Genomic DNA, 23,546 nt, shown 5'->3' on the forward strand with positions numbered 1-23,546 from the left:
GTTAGGCAGCTTCAGGGGGGCAGCGGTCGGCGCAGCAGCCATCCAGCTCGCCGTCTCGGAACTAACTCTCTCCTAACTTCTCCTTACCACAATTTACCGAAGTTGGTTTAAAAAAAAACTATCTGGCTGTGTTTTCAACTGATCAATCAGGGTCTCAATGTTAACCTTAAGTTCTGCCTACAAAAATCCTGTGTATCCAATGAGAAACGTTATACTTTTCGTGGTGGGGCAATGTTTTTAACGTTTGCAACGTAACAGAGACGCGAAAAACTCTCACGCTAAAACTTGCAGCTGGTGTGGCCCTTTTAGTGTTATCGTAAGATCTGTACTGTTCTTCTGGAGGGCTCTATCTTTTAACATGGGCTGGGGGGTGGTCTTGGCGGTCGGCCGGCGATGTGGGTGTCCGTCCCTTATCGTAGGGCCTTCTAGCTTAACACGGTTCTGCTCTCGGCTTCTGTTCTCGTTTCTTCCCTCGGAGCTGCTTCTGTTTCACGGTGGGAAGGTACGACATGCATTTAGGCGTTCTTGTGTTAGTCTGTGGTATTCCATTTGCTCACCGGTTGGTCGTATTACTTTGGTTAATTTAATGTCAGGATTTATTCGGAGATATGTGACATAACTGCCAGATTTGCTTATCATGTCAGGGTTTTCATGGAAGGCGTTGGCTTTGCCTGACACCTTGCAGAGTGTGCGCACTGCCTGTCCAATATAAGTCTTCGCACATTGACACGGAATCTGTCCTTCCACAAACCGAGATCGTTTTTGACACTTCTCAATATTGCTGGCATTTTACACTCCTGGAAATTGAAATAAGAACACCGTGAATTCATTGTCCCAGGAAGGGGAAACTTTATTGACACATTCCTAGGGTCAGATACATCACATGATCACACTGACAGAACCACAGGCACATAGACACAGGCAACAGAGCATGCACAATGTCGGCACTAGTACAGTGTATATCCACCTTTCGCAGCAATGCAGGCTGCTATTCTCCCATGGAGACGATCGTAGAGATGCTGGATGTAGTCCTGTGGAACGGCTTGCCATGCCATTTCCACCTGGCGCCTCAGTAGGACCAGCGTTCGTGCTGGACGTGCAGACCGCGTGAGACGACGCTTCATCCAGTCCCAAACATGCTCAATGGGGGACAGATCCGGAGATCTTGCTGGCTAGGGTAGTTGACTTACACCTTCTAGAGCACGTTGGGTGGCACGGGATACATGCGGACGTGCATTGTCCTGTTGGAACAGCAAGTTCCCTTGCCGGTCTAGGAATGGTAGAACGATGGGTTCGATGACGGTTTGGATGTACCGTGCACTATTCAGTGTCCCCTCGACGATCACCAGAGGTGTACAGCCAGTGTAGGAGATCGCTCCCCACACCATGATGCCGGGTGTTGGCCCTGTGTGCCTCGGTCGCATGTAGTCCTGATTGTGGCGCTCACCTGCACGACGCCAAACACGCATACGACCATCATTGGCACCAAGGCAGAAGCGACTCTCATCGCTGAAGACGACACGTCTCCATTCGTCCCTCCATTCACGCCTGTCGCGACACCACTGGAGGCGGGCTGCACGATGTTGGGGCGTGAGCGGAAGACGGCCTAAAGGTGTGTGGGACCGTAGCCCAGCTTCATGGAGACGGTTGCGAATGGTCCTCGCCGATACCCCAGGAGCAACAGTGTCCCTAATTTGCTGGGAAGTGGTGGTGCAGTCCCCTACGGCACTGCGTAGGGTCCTACGGTCTTGGCGTGCATCCGTACGTCGCTGCGGTCCGGTCCCAGGTCGACGAGCAAGTGCACTTTCCGCCGACCACTGGCGACAACATCGATGTACTGTGGAGACCTCACGCCCCACGTGTTGACCAATTCGCCGGTACGTCCACCCGGCCTCCAGCATGCCCACAATACGCCCTCGCTCAAAGTCCGTCAACTGCACATACGGTTCACGTCCACGCTGTCGCGGCATGCTACCAGTGTTAAAGACTGTGATGGAGCTCCGTATGCCACGGCAGACTGGCTGACACTGACGGCGGCGGTGCACAAATGCTGCGCAGCTAGCGCCATTCGACGGCCAACACCGCGGTTCCTGGTGTGTCCGCTGTGCCATGCGTGTGATCATTGCTTGTACAGCCCTCTCGCAGTGTCCGGAGCAAGTATGGTGGGTCTGACACACCGGTGTCAATGTGTTCTTTTTCCCATTTCCAGGAGTGTGTTTGGTGGTAAAAAGACAGTTCCTACTCGGTGTTTCATCAATATTGGTGCTATTTTCCCTGGTAGTGCGTCAGTATACAGCATATACCAAAAAAATGGCTCTGAGCACTATGGGACTTAACAGCTAGGGTCATCAGTCCCCTAGAACTCAGAACTACTTAAACCTAACTAACCTAAGGACATCGTACACATCCATGCCCGAAGCAGGATTCGAACCTGCGACCGTAGCAATCGCGCGATTCCGGACTGATCGCCTAGAACCGCTCGGCCACCACGGCCGGCAGCATATACCAGATTCGGTGTCAATGTGGGAAGACTTATTGGACAGACAGGCTCACTCGACTTGGGTTCTCCAACAAATCGGCGGTCGCAAAGCACTGTTTGTCCGAAAATCACGAAATGGACTTCCAGCATACTCAGGGTTCCTGGCACAGACATCTAAAAACTGGGACAGCGTCGTTAGAGAGGCTACCGAAATTCTTACCAGGGACAGACTTATCAACCGAGATTGCGGCTAAAACCTCAGCAGGGCATGGAAACCAGCATTGAGATTCTAATTAAAAAGACGCTCAGCAAAGGACACGAACGGAGGACTAGGGCGGACGAGGCAATTACACCGACACCGCCACAGAAGTGGGCGCCGACTGCAAAGAGAACGCCTCGCGAGGGAAGTTAAGAGGGTCTCCCACCCTCAGGAGCTCAGTTCGTCAGCGCACCTGACGATGGCGACATGTCTGACCGCCGACATAGTTTGCCCGTTGGACTGGCAGTACAGCCGGCCGGGGCGGCCCAGCGGTTCTAGGCGCGACAGTCTGGAACCGTGCGACTGCTACGGTCGCAGGTTCGAATCCTACCTCGGGCATGGATGTGTGTGGTTTCCTTAGGTTAGTTAGGTTTAAATAGTTCTAAGTTCTAGGGGACTGATGACCTCAGATGTTAAGTACCATAGTGCTCAGAGCCATTTGAACTGGCAGTACACCCGTGGACAGTTTGAACCTTTCCGACAAGTTAACGAGGTGCAAACATGAGTGGTTTGCAGTACATGAGGAGCAAACACATCAGTTCTCCGTGGGGGATGCCTTGCCTTGGCACACTCTGCAGCAGGATATTGGGGATCAGTTTGGAATTGCAGCGCTCTTGTCAAGATGGCTCACTTCCATTTGAAAGAAGCTATGAGAACCACTAGTGGCGCAGTCAGATCTACACCTACACACTGGCTGCTGATACTATGGAACATCTGTCCAGATCATATTCGTCGAGGGGTGGCTCTCTACAAAGTTGGGCTGCACGTTTCCAAAAAAAAGAATCAATCCCTCTGCACAGAGGTTTGCTCTCCCTGCCCAGGAAACGCTTCAATTCCAGAACAGCAGCAAATGAAACCGGAGTCAAAATGGTCTCCATTTGGTTCAACCGCGACGCTGAGTGAAAACGTGATTGGAAAGCCACGAAAACCCGGAGCCACAGACTTACTGACAACACATCTTTTAAGGTTCCAGGCTTTCATTGTACTAGGGAGGTGTGGGTACAGCGCAATAGATTCTGCACTAGACAGGGTATGTTAAAATAAACAAGATGCACAAATGGGGCTTTTGCAATCGAAGTTACATGAAGTATCCGATGAGGCGGTCCGCTGAACTGACTGTTCCGACATTCTTGAGTACTCTGCGCCGTTGCATGTTTATAAAGGTAAAATACGTTCATGTTCACAAATTAAGCCCAATTGCAGTATGTAGTGCCACACAACGTGGTACCACCACAAAACTGGCGCTAATAGCACAGTCACATAGGAAACAGACACGACACAGGTCTGTAAGTCCACGGTATTGGTGATCAGTTCAGAAAACCGTCTCAAAACACATGTGCTACAAAACGCCACTGTTTCCTGTGCAGTATGGGATATGGGATATGCGATATGGGATATGATCACCACGCACACGTACACAGTCCGCACAACGGATTGGCATACTCTGGACCAGGTGGGGTATAGCCTCCCATTCTCGCACCAGTGCCTGTCGGGGCTCCCGAAGTGTCGTAGGGGTTTGAAGACGTGCAACGATACGTCGACCGAGAGCATCCCAGACGTGCTCGATGGGGTTTGGGTCTGGAGAACAGGCAGGCCACTCCATTCGCCTGATATCTTCTGTTTCAAGGTACTCCTCCACGATGGCAGCTCGGTGGGGCCGTGCGTTATCATCCATCACGAGGAATGTGGGACCCACTGCACCCCTGAAAAGGCGGACATACTGGTGCAAAATGACTTCCCGATACACCTGACCTGTTACAGTTCCTCTGTCAAAGACATGCAGGGGTGTACGTACACCAATCATAATCCCACCCCACACCATCAAACTACGACCTTCATACAGGTCCCTTTCAAGGACTTTAAGGGGTTGGTATCTGGTTCCTGGTTCACGCCAGATGAAAACCCGGCGAGGATCACTGTTCAGACTATACCTGGACTCGTCCGTGAACATGACCTGGAACCACTGTTCCAATGACCATGTACTGCGTTCTTGACACCAGGCTTTACGGGTTCTGCTGTGACCAGGGGTCAGTGGAATGCACCTTGCAGGTCTCCGGACGAATAAAACGTGTCTGTTCAGTTGTCTGTAGACTGAGTGTCTGGAGACAACTGTTCCAGTGGCTGCGGTAAGGTCCTGAGCGAGACTACCTGCAGTCACTGACGGTGAGATATCGGTCTCCTTGTGGTGTTGTACACTGTGGACGTCCCGTACTGTAGCTCCTGGACACGCTTCCTGTCTGCTGGAATCGTTGCCATAATCTCGAGATCACACTTTGTGGCACACAGAGGGCCCGTGCTATGACCTGCTGTGTTTGACCAGCTTCCATAGCCCTAGTATTCCACCCCTCATAACATCATCAACATGTGTTCTTTGAGCCATTTTCAACACACAGTCACCATGAGCACGTCTGAAAACGTCTGCACACTTACTCGCTGCACCGTACTCTAACATGCACCGACACACCTCTGCGTATGTGGACTGCTGCCAGCGCCACCTTGCGACGACCGCAGGTCAAATGTACTGCATGGTTATATCCGGAGGTGATTTAAACCCGCAAACCAACCACCACAGCGTTGTTTCACCATGTATCAGAATTATCCTTAATTTATGAGTGCGAGTGTAGTTCCATATGTCTACTTTTCAGTTCAATACAAATTCTTTTGCTGCAACCGATGCATAGAATAGTGACAATAATAATAATAATAATAATAATAATAATAATAATACACTCTGAAACGGATCACTACAAAGGAATTATCCAAAGGGGCAAATAGGTAAATATGATGTGGATGTACAAATAAACAAACTATTGTGGTTTCAGAATAGTTGGATGATTTTGTTCAAGAGGAAGAGATCTACGAATTGAGCAAGTCAAAAACGCGTTGGTCCACCTCCGATCCTTATGCAAGCAGTATTTCTGCTTCGCAAAGATTGATAGAATTGTTGAATGCTCTCCTGAGGGACGTTGTACCAATTTCTGTCCAACTGGCCAAAACTGTATTTGGTTGAATGGCCATGTCCATAATGCTCCAAACTTTCTCCGTTGGGGAGAGATCCGACGATCTCGCTATCCAAGGTAGGGTTTGTCAAGCACGAAAGGAAGCAGTAGAAACTCTCACTTTGTGCGGTCTGGCATTCTCATGTTGAAATGTAAGCCCATGATGGCTCGCCATGAATGTCAACAAAAGCTGACGTAGAATATCGTCGATTTACCTTTGTGGTGTAGGGATGCAGCGGATGACAACCACAGGAGTCCTGCTGTGAAAAGAAATGGCACCCCACACCATCACATCTGTTTGTTGGGCCATATGACTTGCGACAGTGAGGTTGATACCCCACTGCTGTACGGTGCGTCTCCAGAAACGTTTCCGCTGATCATCGCAGCTCAGTTTGAAGTGGGGCTTATCACTGAAGACAATTTTACTCCAGTGAACGAGATTCTGGGCCGATGAAGTGCGTAGAGATGCCCCAGACAGTGGGGGATATCAACTTGACTGCGCACATTATACGATTGCCAAACTCTACCTTGACCACCAAGGTAGCCACATCTTTCCTCAATTGAGAACGTTTGGAGCATTATGGGCAGGGCCCGCCAATCAGCTTGTAGTGTTGATGATCTAACGTGCGAATTAGACAGAATTTGGCAATATATCCATCTGGGGATCAACCAACAACTATCATCCAACACCAAGCTGAATAGCTGCTTGCTTAATGGGCAGAGGTGGACCAACTCGTTGTTGACTTGCTCAATTTTGGAAACTCTTTCTCTTGAATAAATCATCCAATTTTTCTGTAATTGTAATGATTTTTTTCTCCGTATTTGTACATGACGTCTTCCACCTTCTGTCCCTTTCGGGTAACTGTGTCTACATGCGCCTGGCTCGAGCCCTTACAATGTTCACAGATTGCCCTTCCATCCACTGGCAACACGATCTTACGAATGTTTTTTCACATGTTGTCCACAAACAATCTGGTAAATAAGAAATGTCAGTGTGTCTTGTTAACCATTTCCTTACTATTTTTTTTAAAGGAATCTGATTTATCTTCGCTATATACTTACATATATTATGTTTTTGTAAGTGAATTGGCAACTTATTTCCACTGCCTCTGGGCGAAAAAACTGGTTGAATGTCTGAGAAAAGTATTTCCTGACAAGATGTGATAAACTGGTGAAGCTGCTTGTGGGTGACCACTACAAAGCAGGTCTTCCATGAAACTTCCTGGCAGATTAAAACTATGTGTTGAACCGAGACTCGAACTCGAGACCTTTGCATTTTGCAGGCAAGTGGTCAACCATCTGAGCTACCCAAGCATGACTCACACCCCATCCTCACAGCTTCAATTCTGCCAGTACCTCGTCTCCTACCTTCCAAACTTCACAAAGCCCTTATGTAAACCTTGCAGAACTAGATCTCCTCGAGGAAGGTTATTACGGAGAGATGGCTTAGGCACAGCCTGGGAGGATGTTTCCAGGATGAGATTTTCACTCTGCAGCGGAATGTGCGCTGATATGAAAATTCGAAAGGCAAAGGTCACGAGTTCGACTCTCAGTCCGGCACACAGTTTTAATCTGCCAGGAAGTTTCATATCGGTGCACACTCCGCTGCAGAGTGAAAATCTGATTTAGGAAACAGATCTTCCACTTGTCGTGTCGCACTGTAGCGGTCGAATGATACCTGCTGGACTGTTAGCAAGCCTAACGCTGTTTCCTGGATGTTGTGTACATGGTTCTGCATAGTCAGCGCATACACAACTTTCCTAAGCACAACAGTGCAGGCGCAGCGCTCCTCCATCCTCGCACTACGAGATGGCGCTGCCTTAGAGACGGACCAAATTCTGCTTCCGCGGATCTGCGTATTAATATGTAACGCCGCCAATGAGATTGCTGCTAACGTAGAACCTTTTCTCGTCACGGATAACACTCGCACAGTGATACATGAACACGCGAGGTATTATGACGAGTGTACAGACCTCCGATTAGTCAGTCTGCATTTGTCTGCATCAGTCTGCACCAGTCCACCTTTGTCTGTACCAGTCTATAGTCCAGTTTCAGTCTGCGCCTAATAAGATTACCATATTCCTGTACATAGCCATGAAGATAAATGTATAGACACTTTGTCAAGTATCAGAGATATGTGAGAGTAAGATTAACGCACCAAGGCCAAAGGAACTTCAGATTGTCAATTGTAAATAGCATCCAGAATCAAGTTAAGTAATTTTATGCTTGTTATTATTTTAATAAATGTGTGTGAAAATTAATCAAGTTCTGTTTAAAGTTGGTCACCGTCAATCTGCTACTCTAAGCGAGCAAGTGGCATTTCTATCGTCTGACCTAACGGCAGAAGATAAGCACGCCACGATAAGACCATGAAACGTATTTCTGACACTCGCCTACTTCGTTAGAGCGACAAGTCAAATAATCTGATGGTGTGTGTACCGAAGGTCCTACAGTACGCACACCACACTCGATCTACGAGGTCGCTTACCATACAGAAAATTTACATCTGGAATAAAAACATCTGCATAGATGGGAAATATCAAGCACGAGGGATAACCAGCTTAGGCGTGAACTCTGGAATACAGTGGTATAGGGCAAAGATGACAACAGTTGTTTCCCTTTTAAAAACTGGTAACTAGAAGATGAAGGGCGTGACTCACATGGACTGGAGCGATGACGACCTGCACTCCCGCTGCTGTTGTTGCTGGTACTGCTGCTGTTGCTGCTGCTGCAGTTGTTGCTGCTGTTGCTGTTGTTGGTACTCCATCTCCCTCATCTCGCGGTCCAGCTCCCGTTGTTCTCGCTCCAGCGCCCGCTGCGCCCTATGTTGTTGTTGTGCCTGGAACACAACGGAAAAAAAGCTGTGAGGACGGGGCGTGAGTCGTGCTTGGGTAGCTCAGTTGGTAGAGCACTTGACCGCGAAAGGCAAAGGTCCCGAGTTCGAGTATCGGTCCGGCACACAGATTTAATCTGCCAGGAAGTTTCATATCAGCGCACACTCCGCTGCAGAGTGAAAATCTCATTCTGGACAACGGAAAAAGACGGATCGCCAACTTGCCATGTATCATTGCAAAGTCACAGGCTTCCAAAATACTAAGTAATTGTAACCATCTGTTGGATGGCGGTCGGTTTGGCCTTAGAAAAGGTATCACATAGGCAGTTCTAACATTGCGCTTGAGAGTGAAGGCAGCGGAAGACGGGTAACATAAATACGAGGGGCGTTTAAAAGTCCGTGCAGAGCCCGAGAGATGTCACCACCGGCGCGTATCGTAGTTATGTTTAGTTAGTAGTATCTTTGGAAAGAACGCAGACAAAGGTTCAGCCATATTAGTCTATTTCTTTGTGTTTTGCATTCGTGTGAATCAAGAAAATCGAGTGATTGTCAAAAAATGGACGAAAAAGAATTTCGTGTGGTGATTACTTTATGAGAGACAAAATACCTCAGGAGCATAAAGCGAAAGTAGATAAACATTACGGTGACTCTGCACCTTCGATCAGAACAGTTCATAAGTGTTTTCCAAATTTTCGGAGTGGCCATATGGGCACAGGTGATGCTGAACGTTCTGGACGCCCTGTGGAGGTTATGACTCCAGAAATCATTGATAAAATCCATGATATTGTGATGGATCTAGAGCTGTGGGCATCTCGAATGAACGGGTACATAATGTTTTGCATAAACATTTGGACATGAGAAACCTATCCGCAAGATGGGTTCCGCGATTGCTCACGCTTGACAAAAAACGGAATCGTGTGAAGTGTTGCAAGGATAGTTTGCAGCTGTTCAGGAAGAATCCCCAAGACTTAAAGCGTCGTTTCGTCACTGTGGATGAAAGATGGATACATTACTATACTCCTGAGATCAAACAACAATCTGAACAATGGGTTACCAAGGGAGAATCTTTCCTTCTGCCGGAAGGTTTATGGCGTCTGTCATTTGGGATTCGCACGGGGTGATTCTCATCGACTATCTGGAAAAGGGTAAAACTATTACAGGTGGATGTTACTGATCGTTATTGGACCGTTTCAAAACCGAGGTGCAAAGAAAAAACTCCGGCAAATGGACCGCAAAAGAGTCCTTTTCCATCACGACAATGCACCAGCACACACGTCATCAAAATTAATGGAAGTAGGATTCCAACTCGTTTCAAATCCCCCCCAATTTTCCAGACTTGGCTCCCTCAGGCTACTATTTGTTCCCCAATTTGAAGAAATGCCCAGAGGGAGAAATATTTTACTCAAACTACGACGTGATTGCAGCAACTAATAGCTATTTTGCAGACTTGGACAATTCCTGTTATTCGGAAGGTATCAACAAATAAGAACGGCATTGGACGAAGTGTGTAACTCTAAAAAGAGACTATGTGGAAAAATAAAAAAGATGTACCCCAAACTCGTAAATAGTTTTTATTTTTGCACCGACTTTTCAAGCCCCCTCGTATGTACAAGAACCGAGGGTGAACAGAAAGGATGGAAGAGTAATAACGAAAAGACAGGATTTGGAAGGGTGGTGGGAGTGTTGTGTTTCGGTCGCACTGCTCAGCCTACACCGATCAGCCAGAACATTATGACCACCTACCTAATAGCCGGTAAGTCCACCTTTGGCACGGATAACAGCGGTGGTGCATCGTGGCATGCTAGAAATGAGGCCTCGGTAAATCGCTGGAGGGAGTTGGCACCACCTCTGCACTCGCAAATCACCTAATTCCCGCAAATTCAGGAGAGGGGGACGACGAGCTCTGACGCCACATCCAAACTCATCCCAGATGTGTTCGATAGGGTTCAGATCTGGCGAGTTGAGACGGGGGCCAGCATGTCAACTGGAAGTCGCCACTGTGTTCCTCGAACAGCTCCGTCATTCTCCTGGCCTTTAGACATGGAGCATTATCTTGCTGAAAAATGCCACTACCAACGGGACACATGACCGTCACGAAGAGGTGTACGTGGTCTGCAACCATCTACATCTACATCTCAATCTACATGATTACTCTGCAATGAACATTTAAGTGCTTGGCAGAGGGTTCATAGAACCACAATCATATTATCTCTCTACCATTCCACTCCTGAACAGCGCGCGGGAAAAACGAACACCTAAACTTTTCTGTTCGAGCTCTGATTTCTCTTATTTTATTGTGATGATCATTCCTACCTATGTAGGTTGAGCTTAACAAAATATTTTCGCATTCGGAAAAGAAAGTTGGTGTCTGAAATTTCGTAAATAGATCAAGCCGCGACGAAACACGTCTTTCCTTTAATGACTTCCATCTCAACTCGCGTATCATATCTGCCACCTCTCTCCCCTATTACGTGATAATACAAAACGAGCTGCCCTTTTTTGCACCCTTTCGATGTCCTCCATCGATCCCACCTGGTAAGGATCCCACACCGCGCAGCAATATTCTAACAGAGGACGAACGAGTGTAGTGTAAGCTGTCTCTTTAGTGGATTTTTTGCATCTACTTAGTGTCCTGCCAATGAAACGCAACCTTTGGCTCTCCTTCTCCACAATATTATCTATGTGGTCTTTCCAACTGAAGTTGTTCATAATTTTTACACCCAGATACTTAGTTGAATTGACAGCCTTGTGAATTGTACTATTTATCGAGTAATCGAATTCCAACGGATTTTTTTTGGAAGTCGTGTCGATCACCTCAGACTTTTCGTTTTTTAGCGTCAACTGCCACCTGCCACATCATACAGCAATCTTTTATGAATCGATTTGCAACTGATACTGGTCTTCAGATGACCTTGCTAGACGGTAAATTACACCATCATCTGCGAACAACCTAAGAGAACTGCTCAGATTGTCACCCAGGTCATTTATATAGATCAAGAACAGCAGAGGTCCCAGGAGGCTTCCCTGGGGAACACCTGATATCACTTCAGTTTTACTCGATGATTTGCCGTCTATTATTACGAACTGCGACCTTCCTGACAGGAAATCACGAATCCAGTTGCACAACTGAGACAATACCCCATAGGCCCACAGCTCGATTAGAAGTCGCTTGTGAGGAACGGTGTCAAAAGCTTTTCGGAAATCTAGAATTACGGAATCAACTTGAGATATCCTGTCGATACCAGCCATTACTTCGTGCGAATAAAAAGCTAGCTGCGTTGCACAAGAACGATGTTTTTCTGAAACCGTGCTGATTACGTATCAATAGATCGTTCTGTTCAAGTTGAGTCATAATGTTTGAATTCAGTATATGCCCCAAAACCCTAATGCAAACCGACGTCAATGATATAGGCCTGTAGTTCGATGGATTACTCCTACTACCGTTCTTAAACACTGGTGCGACCTGCGCAATTTTCCAATCTGTAGGTTCAGATCTATTGGTGAGCAAGTGGTTGTATATGATTGCTACGTAGGGAGCTATTGTATCAGCGTAATCTGAAAGGAACGTAATCAGTATACAATCTGGACCTGAAGACTTGCCAGTACCAAGCGATTTCAGTTGCTTCGCAGTCCTTAAGATATCTACTTCTAAGAAACTCATGCTAGCAGCTGTTCGTGTTTCAAATTGTGGAATATTCCATTCGTCTTCCATGGTGAAGGAATTTCGGAAATCTGCATTCAATAACTCCGCTTTAGTGGCACAGTCGTCGGTAACAGTACCATCGGCACTGCACAGCGAAGGTCTTGACTGCGTCTTTCTCCTTGTGTACTTTACATACGAACAGAATTTCGTCGGATTTTCTACCAAAATTCGAGACAGTGTTTCGTTGTGGTTCCTATTAAAGGCATCTCGCATTGAAGTCCGTGCCAAATTTCGCGCATCTGTAAATTTTAGCCAATCTTTGATACTCCTTGGCTGTGTTGATGGCTTGCACGAGCTCCACTGGACCCAAGGAAGCCCACGTGAATGTTCCCCAGAGCATAATGGAGCCGCTGCCAGCTTGTCTCCGTCACGCAACACAGGTGTCGAGGTGCTGTTCTCCTGGAATATAACGGATTCGCGCACTCCTATCAGCATCATGATGTAGGTATCGGGATACGCCACACCGTGCAATTCTCTGTCACTGGGCCAACATCCAGTACCAATGGTCACGTGCCCATTTCAGCCGTACTTGCCAATGCTGTGGTGTTAACATTAACACATGCATGGGTCATTGGGTGTGGTGGCCCATTGGTAGGAGTGTTTGGTGCGCTGTATGTTCAGACACATTTATACTCTGCCCAGCATTAAAGTTTGACGTTAGTTCCGCCACAGTTCGCCACCTGTCCTGTTTTACCAGTCTGCCCAGCCTACTACGTTCGAATCTGTAATGAGCGGTGGCTGCCCGGCTCCACGAGCTCTGGACGTGGTTTCACCTCGGTTTCGCCAAGTGTTGAAGACACTCACCACGACGTTCCCGGAAAGCTCGTGTCCAGCCTCCGGGTCGTCAGTATCGGCCCTCGCTCAAACTCAGGCGGGTCGCGCGCCTTCCCCATTCTACACACTGGCAACACGCTCACTTAAACTGTATGCACGGTGCGTGTGTCACATTAGAAGTCGTTCCTCGCCAGGTGACTCTGCTGTCGCCTCGACAGGCTTATATCAATAACAGGTCGGTGGTCATAATGTTCTGGCTAATCAGTATACAGGATGTTACAAAAAGGTACGGCCAAACTTTCAGGAAACATTCCTCACACACAAAGAAGGAAAATATGTTATGCGGACATGTGTCCGGAAACGTTTACTTTGCATGTTAGAACTCATTTTATTACTTCGCTTCAAATCACATTAATCATGGAATGGAAACACACAGCAACAGAACGTACCAGCGTGTCTCCAAACACTTTGTTACAGGAACTGTTCAAAATGTCCTCCGTTAGCGAGGATACGTGCAGCCACCCTCCGTCGCACTGAATCCCTGATGCGCTGATGCAGCCCAGCAGAATGGCGTATTGTATCACAGCCGTCCACAATACGAGCACGAAGAGCCTCTACATTTGGTACCGGGGTTGCGTAGACAAAAGCTTTCAAATGCTCCCATAAACGAAAATCAAGAGGGTTGAGGTCAGGAGAGCGTGGAGGCCACGGAATTGGTCTGCCTCTACCAAACTGTTGTCGAGAGGCGTATGAACACTTCGACTGAAATGTGCAGGAGCTCCGTCGTGCATGAACCACATGTTGTGTTGTACTTGTAAAGGCACATGTTCTAGCAGCACAGTAGAGTATTCCGTATGAAATCGTGATAACGTGCTCCATTGAGCGTGGGTGGAAGAACATAGAGGCCAATCGAGACATCGCCAACAATGCCTGCCCAAACGTTCACACAAAATCTGTGTTTATGACGTGATTGCACAATTGCATGCGGATTCTCGTCAGCCCACACATGTTGATTGTGAAAATTCACAATTTGATCACGTCGGAATGATACCTCATCCGTAAAGAGAACATTTGCACTGAAATGAGGATTGACACATTGTCGGATGAACCATTCGCAGAAGTGTACCCGTGGAGGCCAATCAGCTGCTGATAGTGCCTGCACACGCTGTACACGGTACGGAAACAATTGGTTCTCCCGTAGCACTCTCCATACAGTGACGTGGTCAACGTTACCTTGTACAGCAGCAACTTCTCTGACGCTGACATTAGGCTTATCGATATCTGCACGAATAATTGCCTCGTCCATTGCAGGTGTCCTCGTCGTTCTAGGTCTTCCCCAGTCGCGAGTCATAGGCTGGAATGTTCCGTGCTCCCTAAGACGCCGATCAATTGCTTCGAACGTCTTCCTGTCGGGACACCTTCGTTCTGGAAATCTGTCTCGATACAAACGTACCGCGCCACGGCTATTGCCCCGTGCTAATCCGTACATCAAATGGGCATCTGCATTTGTAAACATTGCACTGACTGCAAAACCACGTTCGTGATGAACACTAACCTGTCGATGCTACGTACTGATGTGCTCGATGCTAGTACTGTAGAGCAATGAGTCGCATGTCAACAGAAGGACCGAAGGCAACATTACCTTCCTTCAATTGGGCCAACTGGCGGTGAATCGAAGAAGTACAGTACATACTGACGAAACTGAAATGAGCTTAACATGGAAATTAACCGCTTCCGGACACATGTCCACATAATATCTTTTCTTTATTTGTGTGTGAGGAATGTTTCCTGAAAGTTTGGCCGTACCTTTTTGTAACACCCTGTATTTGAATAGGCATGCCTGCATCAGTGTCTTTGGTGCTTCATTGTATAAGCGCAATGATACTGAGAACTGAGAACTTAGCCACATTGCTCCATAGTTAGTGTCGGCGTCATTCATGGCTAGTCCCAACGTTTCAGTCCTCCGTCCTTTCTGCCAAGACAGATAGCCGGCGATAAATTTCCGCAATGTGTCCATCCCCGCCTGCCCACCTATCCGCCATTCCCTAATGAAGCATCCGTCTCCGAGTGGACGATGCCGTTAGGCTTTGGCCTTTTCGCCGCAGTGGGCGTGGCCGCTACTGCGGAAGTTACTGCCGACAAACAACAGGATGACAGCCAGGGGAATGCCACAGTCTGTTACACGGCAGTCTACATCTACATCTACATCCATACTCCGAAAGCCAACTGACGGTGTGTGGCGGTGGGTACCTTCAGTACATATATCGGTTCTCGCTTCTATTCCAGTCTCGTATTGTTCGTGGAAAGAAGGATTGTCGGTATGCTTCTGTGTGGGCTCTAATCTCTCTGATTTTATCCTCGTGGTCTCTTCGCGAGATACACGTAGGACGGAGCGATATACTGCTTGACCCGTCGGTGAAGGTATGTTCTCGAAACTTCAACGAAAGCCCGTACCGAGCTACTGAGCGTCTCTCCTGCAGAGTCTTCCACTGGAGTTTATGTATCATCTCCGTAACGCTTTCGCGATTACTAAATGATCCTGTAACGAAGCGGGCTGCTCTCCGTTGGATCTTCTCTATCTCTTCTATCAACCCTATCTGGTACGGATGCCACACTGCTGAGCAGTATTCAAGCAGTGGGCGAACAAGCGTACTGTAACCTACTTCCTTTGCTTTCGGAGTGCATTTCCTTAGGATTCTTCCAATGAATCTCAGTCTGGAATCTGCTTTACCAACGATCAACTTTATATGATCATTCCATTTTAAATCACTCCTAATGCGTACTCCCAGATAATTTATGGAATTAACTGCTTCCAGTTGCTGACCTTCTATATTGTAGCTAAATGATAAAGGATCTTTCTTTCTATGTATTCGCAGCACATTACACTTGTCTCCAGTCAGATTCAATTGCCATTCCCTGCACCATGCGTCAATTCGTTGCAGATCCTCTTGTATTTCAGTACAATTTTCCATTGTTACAACCTCTCGATATACCACAGCATCATCCGCAAAAAGCCTCAGTGAACTTCCGATGTCATCCACAAGGTCATTTATATATGCTGTGAATAGCAACGGTCCTACGACACACCCCTGAGGCACACCTGAAATCACTCTTACTTCGGAAAATTTCTCTCCATTGAGAATGACATGCTGCGTTCTGTTATCTGGGAACTCTTCGATCACACAATTGGTCTGATAATCCATATGCTCTTACTTTGTTCTTTAGATAACTGTGAGGAACTGTATGTAACGCCTTGCGGAAGTCAAGAAACACGGCATCTATCTGCGAACTCGTGTCTATGGCCCTCTGAGTCTCGTGGACGAATAGCCCGAGCTGGCTTTCACACGATCGTCTTTTCCAAAACCCATGCTGATTCCTAGAGAGTAGATTTCTAGTCTCCAGAAAAGTCATTACACTCGAACTTAATACGTGTTCCAAAATTGCACAACTGATAGACGTTAGAGATATAGGTCTATAGTTCTGCACACCTGTTCGACGTCCCTTCTTGTAAACGGGGATCACCTGTGCAATCAGTGCTTGACGCGCGCAAAGTCCATGTACAGCATGGAAACTCCACAAGTGCTCAGGTTCACATGTAATCGCTCTAAACATCTGTACAAAATTTGTAATTCAGTTCTGCTCTTCACTGTGACTCACTGAAGTTCTGGTGAGGTACCCTGGTGAGCCAGAACGCTGTATCCACTGCCCGTCTCGAACCTGAACACCATGCGGTGGCGTAGTGGTCGTATAAAATTAATTGACAATATAAAATTAATTGACTATATAAAATTAATTGACCATATACACTCCTGGAAATTGAAATAAGAACACCGTGAACTCATTGTCCCAGGAAGGGGAAACTTTATTTACACATTCCTGGGGCCAGATACATCACATGATCACACTGACAGAATCACAGGCACATAGACACAGGCAACAGAGCATGCACAATGTCGGCACTAGTACAGTGTATATCCAACTTTCGCAGCAATGCAGGCTGCTATTCTCCCATGGAGTCGATCGTAGAGATGCTGGATGTAGTCCTGTGGAACGGCTTGCCATGCCATTTCCACCTGGCGCCTCAACTGGACCAGCGTTCGTGCTGGACGTGCAGACCGCCTGAGACGACGCTTCATCCAGTCCCAAACATGCTCAATGGGGGACAGATCCGGAGATCTTGCTGGCCAGGGTAGTTGACTTACACCTTCTAGAGCACGTTGGGTGGCACGGGATACATGTGGATGTGCATTGCCCTGTTGGAACAGCAAGTTCCCTTGCCGGTCTAGGAATGGTAGAACGATGGGTTCGATGACGGTTTGGATGTACCGTGCACTATTCAGTGTCCCCTCGACGATCACCAGAGGTGTACGGCCAGTGTAGGAGATCGCTCCCCACACCATGATGCCGGGTGTTGGCCCTGTGTGCCTCGGTCGTATGCAGTCTTGATTGTGGCGCTCACCTGCACAGTGCCAAACACGCATACGACCATCATTGGCACCAAGGCAGAAGCGACTCTCATCGCTGAAGACGACATGCCTCCATTCGTCCCTCCATTCTCGCCTGTCGCGACACCACTGGAGACGGGCTGCACGATGTTGGGGCGTGAGCGGAAGATGGCCTAACGGTGTGCGGGACCGTAGCCCAGCTTCATGGAGACGGTTGCGAATGGTCCTCGCCGATACCCCAGGTGCAACAGTGTCCCTAATTTGCTGGGAAGTGGCGGTGCGGTCCCCTACGGCACTGGGTAGGATCCTACGGTCATGGCGTGCATCCGTGCGTCGCTGCGGTCCGGTCCCAGGTCGACGGGCACGTGCACCTTCCGCCGACCACTGGCGACAACATCGATGTACTGTGGAGACCTCACGCCCCACGTGTTGAGCAATTCGGCGGTACGTCCACCCGGCTTCCCGCATGCCCACTATACGCCCTCGCTCAAAGTCCGTCAACTGCACATACGGTTCATGTCCACGCTGTCGCGGCATGCTACCAGTGTTAAAGACTGCGATGGAGCTCCGTATGCCACGGCAAACTGGCTGACACTGACGGCGGCGGTGCACAAATGCTGCGCAGCTAGCGCCATTCGACGGCCAACACCGCGGTTCCTGGTGTGTCCGCTGTGCCGTGCGTGTGATCATTGATTGTACAGCCCTCTCGCAGTGTCCGGAGCAAGTATGGTGGGTCTGACACACCGGTATCAATGTGTTCTTTTTTCCATTTCCAGGAGTGTAATATTAGTCGTCGGTAAAGCTGATGCCAGACTGGGATTCATTGGAAAAATCCTAAGAAAATGCAGTCCGACAACAAAGGAAGTAGGTTATACAGTACACCTGTTTGCCCACTGCTCGAATACTGCTCACCAGTGTGGGATCCGTGCCAGATAGGGCTGATAGAGAAGATGCAATGGGAGAGGGCCGGATTAGCAAAGCGGTCTAAGGCGCTGCGATCATGGACTGTGCGGCTGGTCCCGGCGGAGGTTCAAGTCCTCCCTCGGGCAAGGGTATGAGCGTTTGTCCTTATGATAATTTAGGTTAAGTAGTGTGTAAGCTTAAAGACTGATGACCTTACCACTCAAGACCCATAAGATTTAACACACATTTGAACATTCCAATGGAGAGCACCGCGCTACGTTCCAAATGAAAAAAAAGGAAAAAAAATGGTTCAAATGGCTCTGAGCACTGACGTCGTCAGCCCCCTAGAACTCAGAACTGCTTAAACGTAACTAACCTAAGGATATCACACACATCCATCCCCAAGGCTGGATTCGAACCGGCGACCTTAGCGGTTCCAGGCTGAAGAGCCTAGAACCGCTTCGTTACAGGATCATATAGTCATCGCGAGAGCGTTACGGAGACGACAGATAAACTCCAGACTCTGCAGGAGAGACGCGCAGTAGCTCGATACGGGCTTTTGTTGAAGTTCGAGAACATACCTTCACTGAGGAGTCAAAAATGGTTGAAATGCCTCTGAGCACTATGGGACTCAACATCTGTGGTCATCAGTGCCCTAGAACTTAGGACTACTTAAACCTAACTAATCTAAGGACATCACACGCATCCATTCCCAAGGCAGGATTCGAACCTGCGACCGTAACTGAGAACCGCTCGGACACCGCGGTCAGCTACTGAGGAGTCAAGCAGTGTATTGCTGCCTCCTATGTATATCTCGCGAAGAGACCATGAGGGTAAAATCAGAGAGATTAGAGCCCACACAGAGGCATGCCGACAATCTTCCTTTCGACGAACAATACGAGACTGGATAAGGAGGGAGAACCGATAGCGGTACTCGAAGTACCCTCCACCACACACCGTCAGGTTCCTTGCGGAGTATGGATGTAGATGTAGATGCGGTAAGGAGAATGTGTAAAGAGGAGAGAGACCAATGGCGAGTCAGCCTGGCAACGACACGGCCCACGAATGGGTGGTTCACCGACACGCGCGACAGTGACAAACGGCAATTGCGTACCTTCTGGCGCCTACGACCGAGTGTCTCGCAAACAGCGACGCTGGTCGACTGTCGGCTGGCTGCTCGCTGAGCATCTGTGGAGACGAGCCAGACCACGAGTAGTGTCCGTGCTGGTAGATGCTTATACGGCAGGGCTCGTGTGGGGAGAGCGCCAGTAGTGGGGGTTGCGGGCAGCCGCTGTAGGGGAAATGCCGAGCACTGGAGGGGAAGTGCCGTGTTCTGAACTGAAGCTTGTAGTCACATTTTTTGTAGATATTAAGTGGGAGCCATCCACGCCCACACTTTGATGGTGACCATTCAAAAAGGTCTACGGTCACATCTGGTAGGCTCGGTATCTAACAAAAATTCCACCGAAAATGTAGCGATTTATTTATTCGTTAGCCAGTTGCCAATTTCAAAGGAGCGTCATGAATGGCACCTTTCGAGCAAAACCTACAACGGTCACTCCAAAAGAAAAGCACACAAATTTTTTTAAAATCCATCTTTTATTCTACATGGCTCTAATGGTTCTGAGCACTATGGGACATAACAGCTGAGGTCATCAGTCCCCTAGAACTTAGAACTACTTAAACCTAAAAGAACATCACACACATCCATGCCCGAGGCAGGATTCGAACCTGCGACCGTAGCTGTTGCGCGGTTCCAGACTGTAGCGCCTAGAACCGCACGGCCACCAGCGGCCGGCGAGCCACTGTCGACATCCTGGGAATCCACCTGGCACAAACCTTTTTTAACGGCAACACTTTCAGTATTCTGCAAACACTTCCTTCCGCTATCCCAACGTAGCGTTAGAGTTCGTTCACTGTGATGCGTCTGTCAGCAGTCACCAATTCGTTAACTCTCTGCACATTGTCTGGAAAGTGTGCAGTACGAGGCCTGTCGCTACGAGGACAAACCTCAATATTGCCGTGCCCGCTTTCGTCACGTAACCTGCTCGCCCACCGACTAACTGTACTGCGATCGACAGCAGCATCTCCGTACACCTTTTTCAACCTCTTGTGGATGTTTCCCACTGTCTCGTTTTCACAGCACAGGAATTGTATGACAGCACGTTGCTTCTGACGAACGTCAAGTGTGTAGCAGCCATCTTGAAGACATGCTGTGACGGCGCCACTCACGGGAACAGCTTGAACAAGTCTGAAAACAAGCGGGAAGGATGTATCTACACGCTGTAAAACTTTCACACTTACAGAATGAAAAAATAGTGTGAATTTTTTTTGGACCGACCCTCGTACATATTTCTTTTGTTCCCATGTTAAAATCTGCTTCTTTTGCCTAAACACAAAATGGTTCAAATGAGCAGTATGGGGCTTAACATATGAGGTCATCAGTCCCCTAGAACTTAGAACTACTTAAACCTAACTAACCTAAGGACATCAAACACATCCATGCCCGAGGCAGGATTGGAATCTGCGACCATAGCAGTCGCGTGGTTCCGGACTGAGCGCCTAGAACCGCTAGACCACCGCGGCCGGCGCCTAAACACACCAGAGTTCATACAGTCTCACCTCACTAATATGTTGCACACATTCAACGGCGAGATGAATTTTCAAACAGAGCTTTATTACCTTAATTAAGTGAGGAAGAATTGTACGATTTGCTTACTGGAATAGTGTAATGAGTACAGAATATGGATTAAGAGTAAATCGAAGGAAGACGAAAGTAATGAGAAGTAGCAGAAATGAGAACAGCGAGAAACTTAACATGAGGATTGATTGTAAGGAATTTAAGGAATTCTGCTACCTAGGCAGTGAAATAACCAATGGACGGAACAAAATGGCATCAAAAGCAGACCAGCACTGGCAAAAAGGGCATTCCTGACCAAGAGAAAGAAGTCTACTAGTAACAAACATAGGCCTTAATTTGAGAAACAAGTTTCCGAGAACGTACTTTTGGAGCACAGCGTTCTGTGATCGTGAAACGTGAACTGTGGAAAAACTGGAATAGAAGAAAATCGAAGCATTTTACATGTGGTGCTACAGACGAATGTTGAAAATTAGGTGGACTGATGAGGTACGGAATAAGGAAGTTCTGTGCAGATTCGGAGAGGAAAGGAACGTGTGGAAAACACTGATAAGGAGAAGGGACAGAATGTAGGGCATCTGTTAAGATATCAGGGAATGACTTCCATGGTACTAGAGGGAGCTGTAGAGGGTAAAAACTTTAGAGGAAGACAGAGATTGGAATACATCCACAAATAATTGAGGACGTAGGTTGCAAGTGCTACTCTGAGATGAAGAGATCGTAACAAGACAGGAATTCGTGGTAGATTGCATCAAACCAGCCAGAAGACTGATGACTAAAAAAAAAGTTAAGAACTGAGGAAAAGTAAGGTCAATCAGTACCTTATGAAAAAGCACATCCTCCGTGTAAAATAAATGTGTTACGTATTCATTCACATTGTTCCAAAACCGATAGTATTTATCGTTTCACTAGGTGTCTATGTCCCTTCAAAATTGCATACTTTCATCAAATGGTTCAAATGGCTCTGAGCACTATGCGACTTAACTTCTGAGGTCATAAGTCGCCTAGAACTTAGAAATAATTACTCCTAACAAACCTAGGGACACACATCCATGCCCGAGGCAGGATTCGAACCTGCGACCGTAGCTGTCACGCGGTTCTAGACTGAAGCGCCTAGAACTGCACTCCATTCTTTCATCGAAAAAGTCTGTAGTTAGTGGAATAACATAGTAGATAATGAAGTTTTGTATAATAACCGTATGGTAGATACTGCCCTTTCTGCGTGCTGTCATTTGCCAAACTCTCACTTCGATCTCTGTTACCGTTTATGAAATAGGAGGAATGTTGGGGACATTTCACTCTGGCTTTATCACTGGCAATACACGATCCCAAATGAGTGTGCTCCATCAGATCAATTTTCTGAAGGTTGGTGACAGATAGAGACATCCACACAAGTCTACAGAAAGATTCACTATGTTAGCTGTATTCGATAAGTAGCAACATATTGTGTAATATGCACCAAACGCAATATCATACAGACCCCTATTTTCCATTGAAAAGTTTACTTCCACATAAATATCACAATAACTATGACCTTTACCGTAATGATGGTCACATCACAATGAACCAGATTTACAGAGCTACAAGTAAAGCAAAAATGAATTTTTTTGTGCCGAGTAGTCTCTGTAAAGCCGACGGCTTTGGCGCAGTGGTATCACCGGTTCCCGTCAGATCACCGAAGTTAAGCGCTGTCGGGCTGGGCTAGCACTCGGATGGGTGACCATCTGGTCTGCCGAGCGCTGTTGGCAAGCGGGCTGCACTCAGCCCTTGTGACGCAAACTGAGGAGCTACTTGATTGAGAAGCAGCGGCTGCGGTCTCGGAAACTGACGTACGGGCGGGAGAGCGGTGTGCTGACCACGTGCCCCTCCGTATCCGCATCCAGTGACACCTGTGGGCTGAGGATGGCACGGCGGCAGGTCGGTACCGTTCGGCCTTCATGGCCTCCTTGGGAGGAGTTTTTAGTTTCTGCAAAATCGTTTGGAAATACAAGCACTAAGGCGGTGAAGTAGTGGATGAACGTATTTTCGAAAATAAATAATTACTAAAAACTACTATACGACTTTTTAAGGTTACGCTATTGACAATTGGTACTTGATTTTTCTGTTACAATACAAAAAAATATGTTCGACTGTTTCTGCAAATAAGACCCTCAGGGAGTGCAATAAGGGGAGAAAATTTTGAAGACAATATTTCGTTGCATTAAAAAAATTTAAAACTATATTTGTGAAAATTACTATTTCACTTCTTGGTTAGATAGAAAAAAATATTTCTTAATGAGTGAAAGTTGCTATGGAAATATCTCCTCAGGAACGTGATTAACAGAAACTTTGGACTCCTACTGGCAGAATCGCCTTTTGATGGGATGTACATTCGAAAAATACCATGCTACATCGTAAGGAAATAAAGATATAAAGAAATATTTGTTGAGGAATGAAAGTTGCTATGGAAATAGCTTCTCAAGAATGCAAAAGGGGACATTAACAAAAACTTTGGACTCGAACGAGCAGAATCC

General features: G+C 47.4%; 1 protein-coding gene and 1 pseudogene across 1 annotated transcript in view; one reads left to right on the forward strand and one right to left on the reverse strand.

The window, feature by feature from the left end:
- LOC126295177 (voltage-gated potassium channel subunit beta-2-like) overlaps positions 1–23,546 on the reverse strand; it is a 1,066,574-nt gene that overhangs the window by 490,963 nt on the left and 552,065 nt on the right. Inside the window, exon 4 of the mRNA XM_049987482.1 lies at positions 8,398–8,576. Coding sequence (XP_049843439.1) covers positions 8,398–8,576 — 179 coding nt within the window. The remainder of the gene's footprint in view (positions 1–8,397; positions 8,577–23,546) is intronic.
- Positions 22,664–22,781, forward strand: LOC126295569 (5S ribosomal RNA; annotated as a pseudogene).

This window comes from Schistocerca gregaria, chromosome 11 (genome assembly GCF_023897955.1).
Source record: "Schistocerca gregaria isolate iqSchGreg1 chromosome 11, iqSchGreg1.2, whole genome shotgun sequence".
Classification (NCBI taxonomy): domain Eukaryota; kingdom Metazoa; phylum Arthropoda; class Insecta; order Orthoptera; family Acrididae; genus Schistocerca; species Schistocerca gregaria.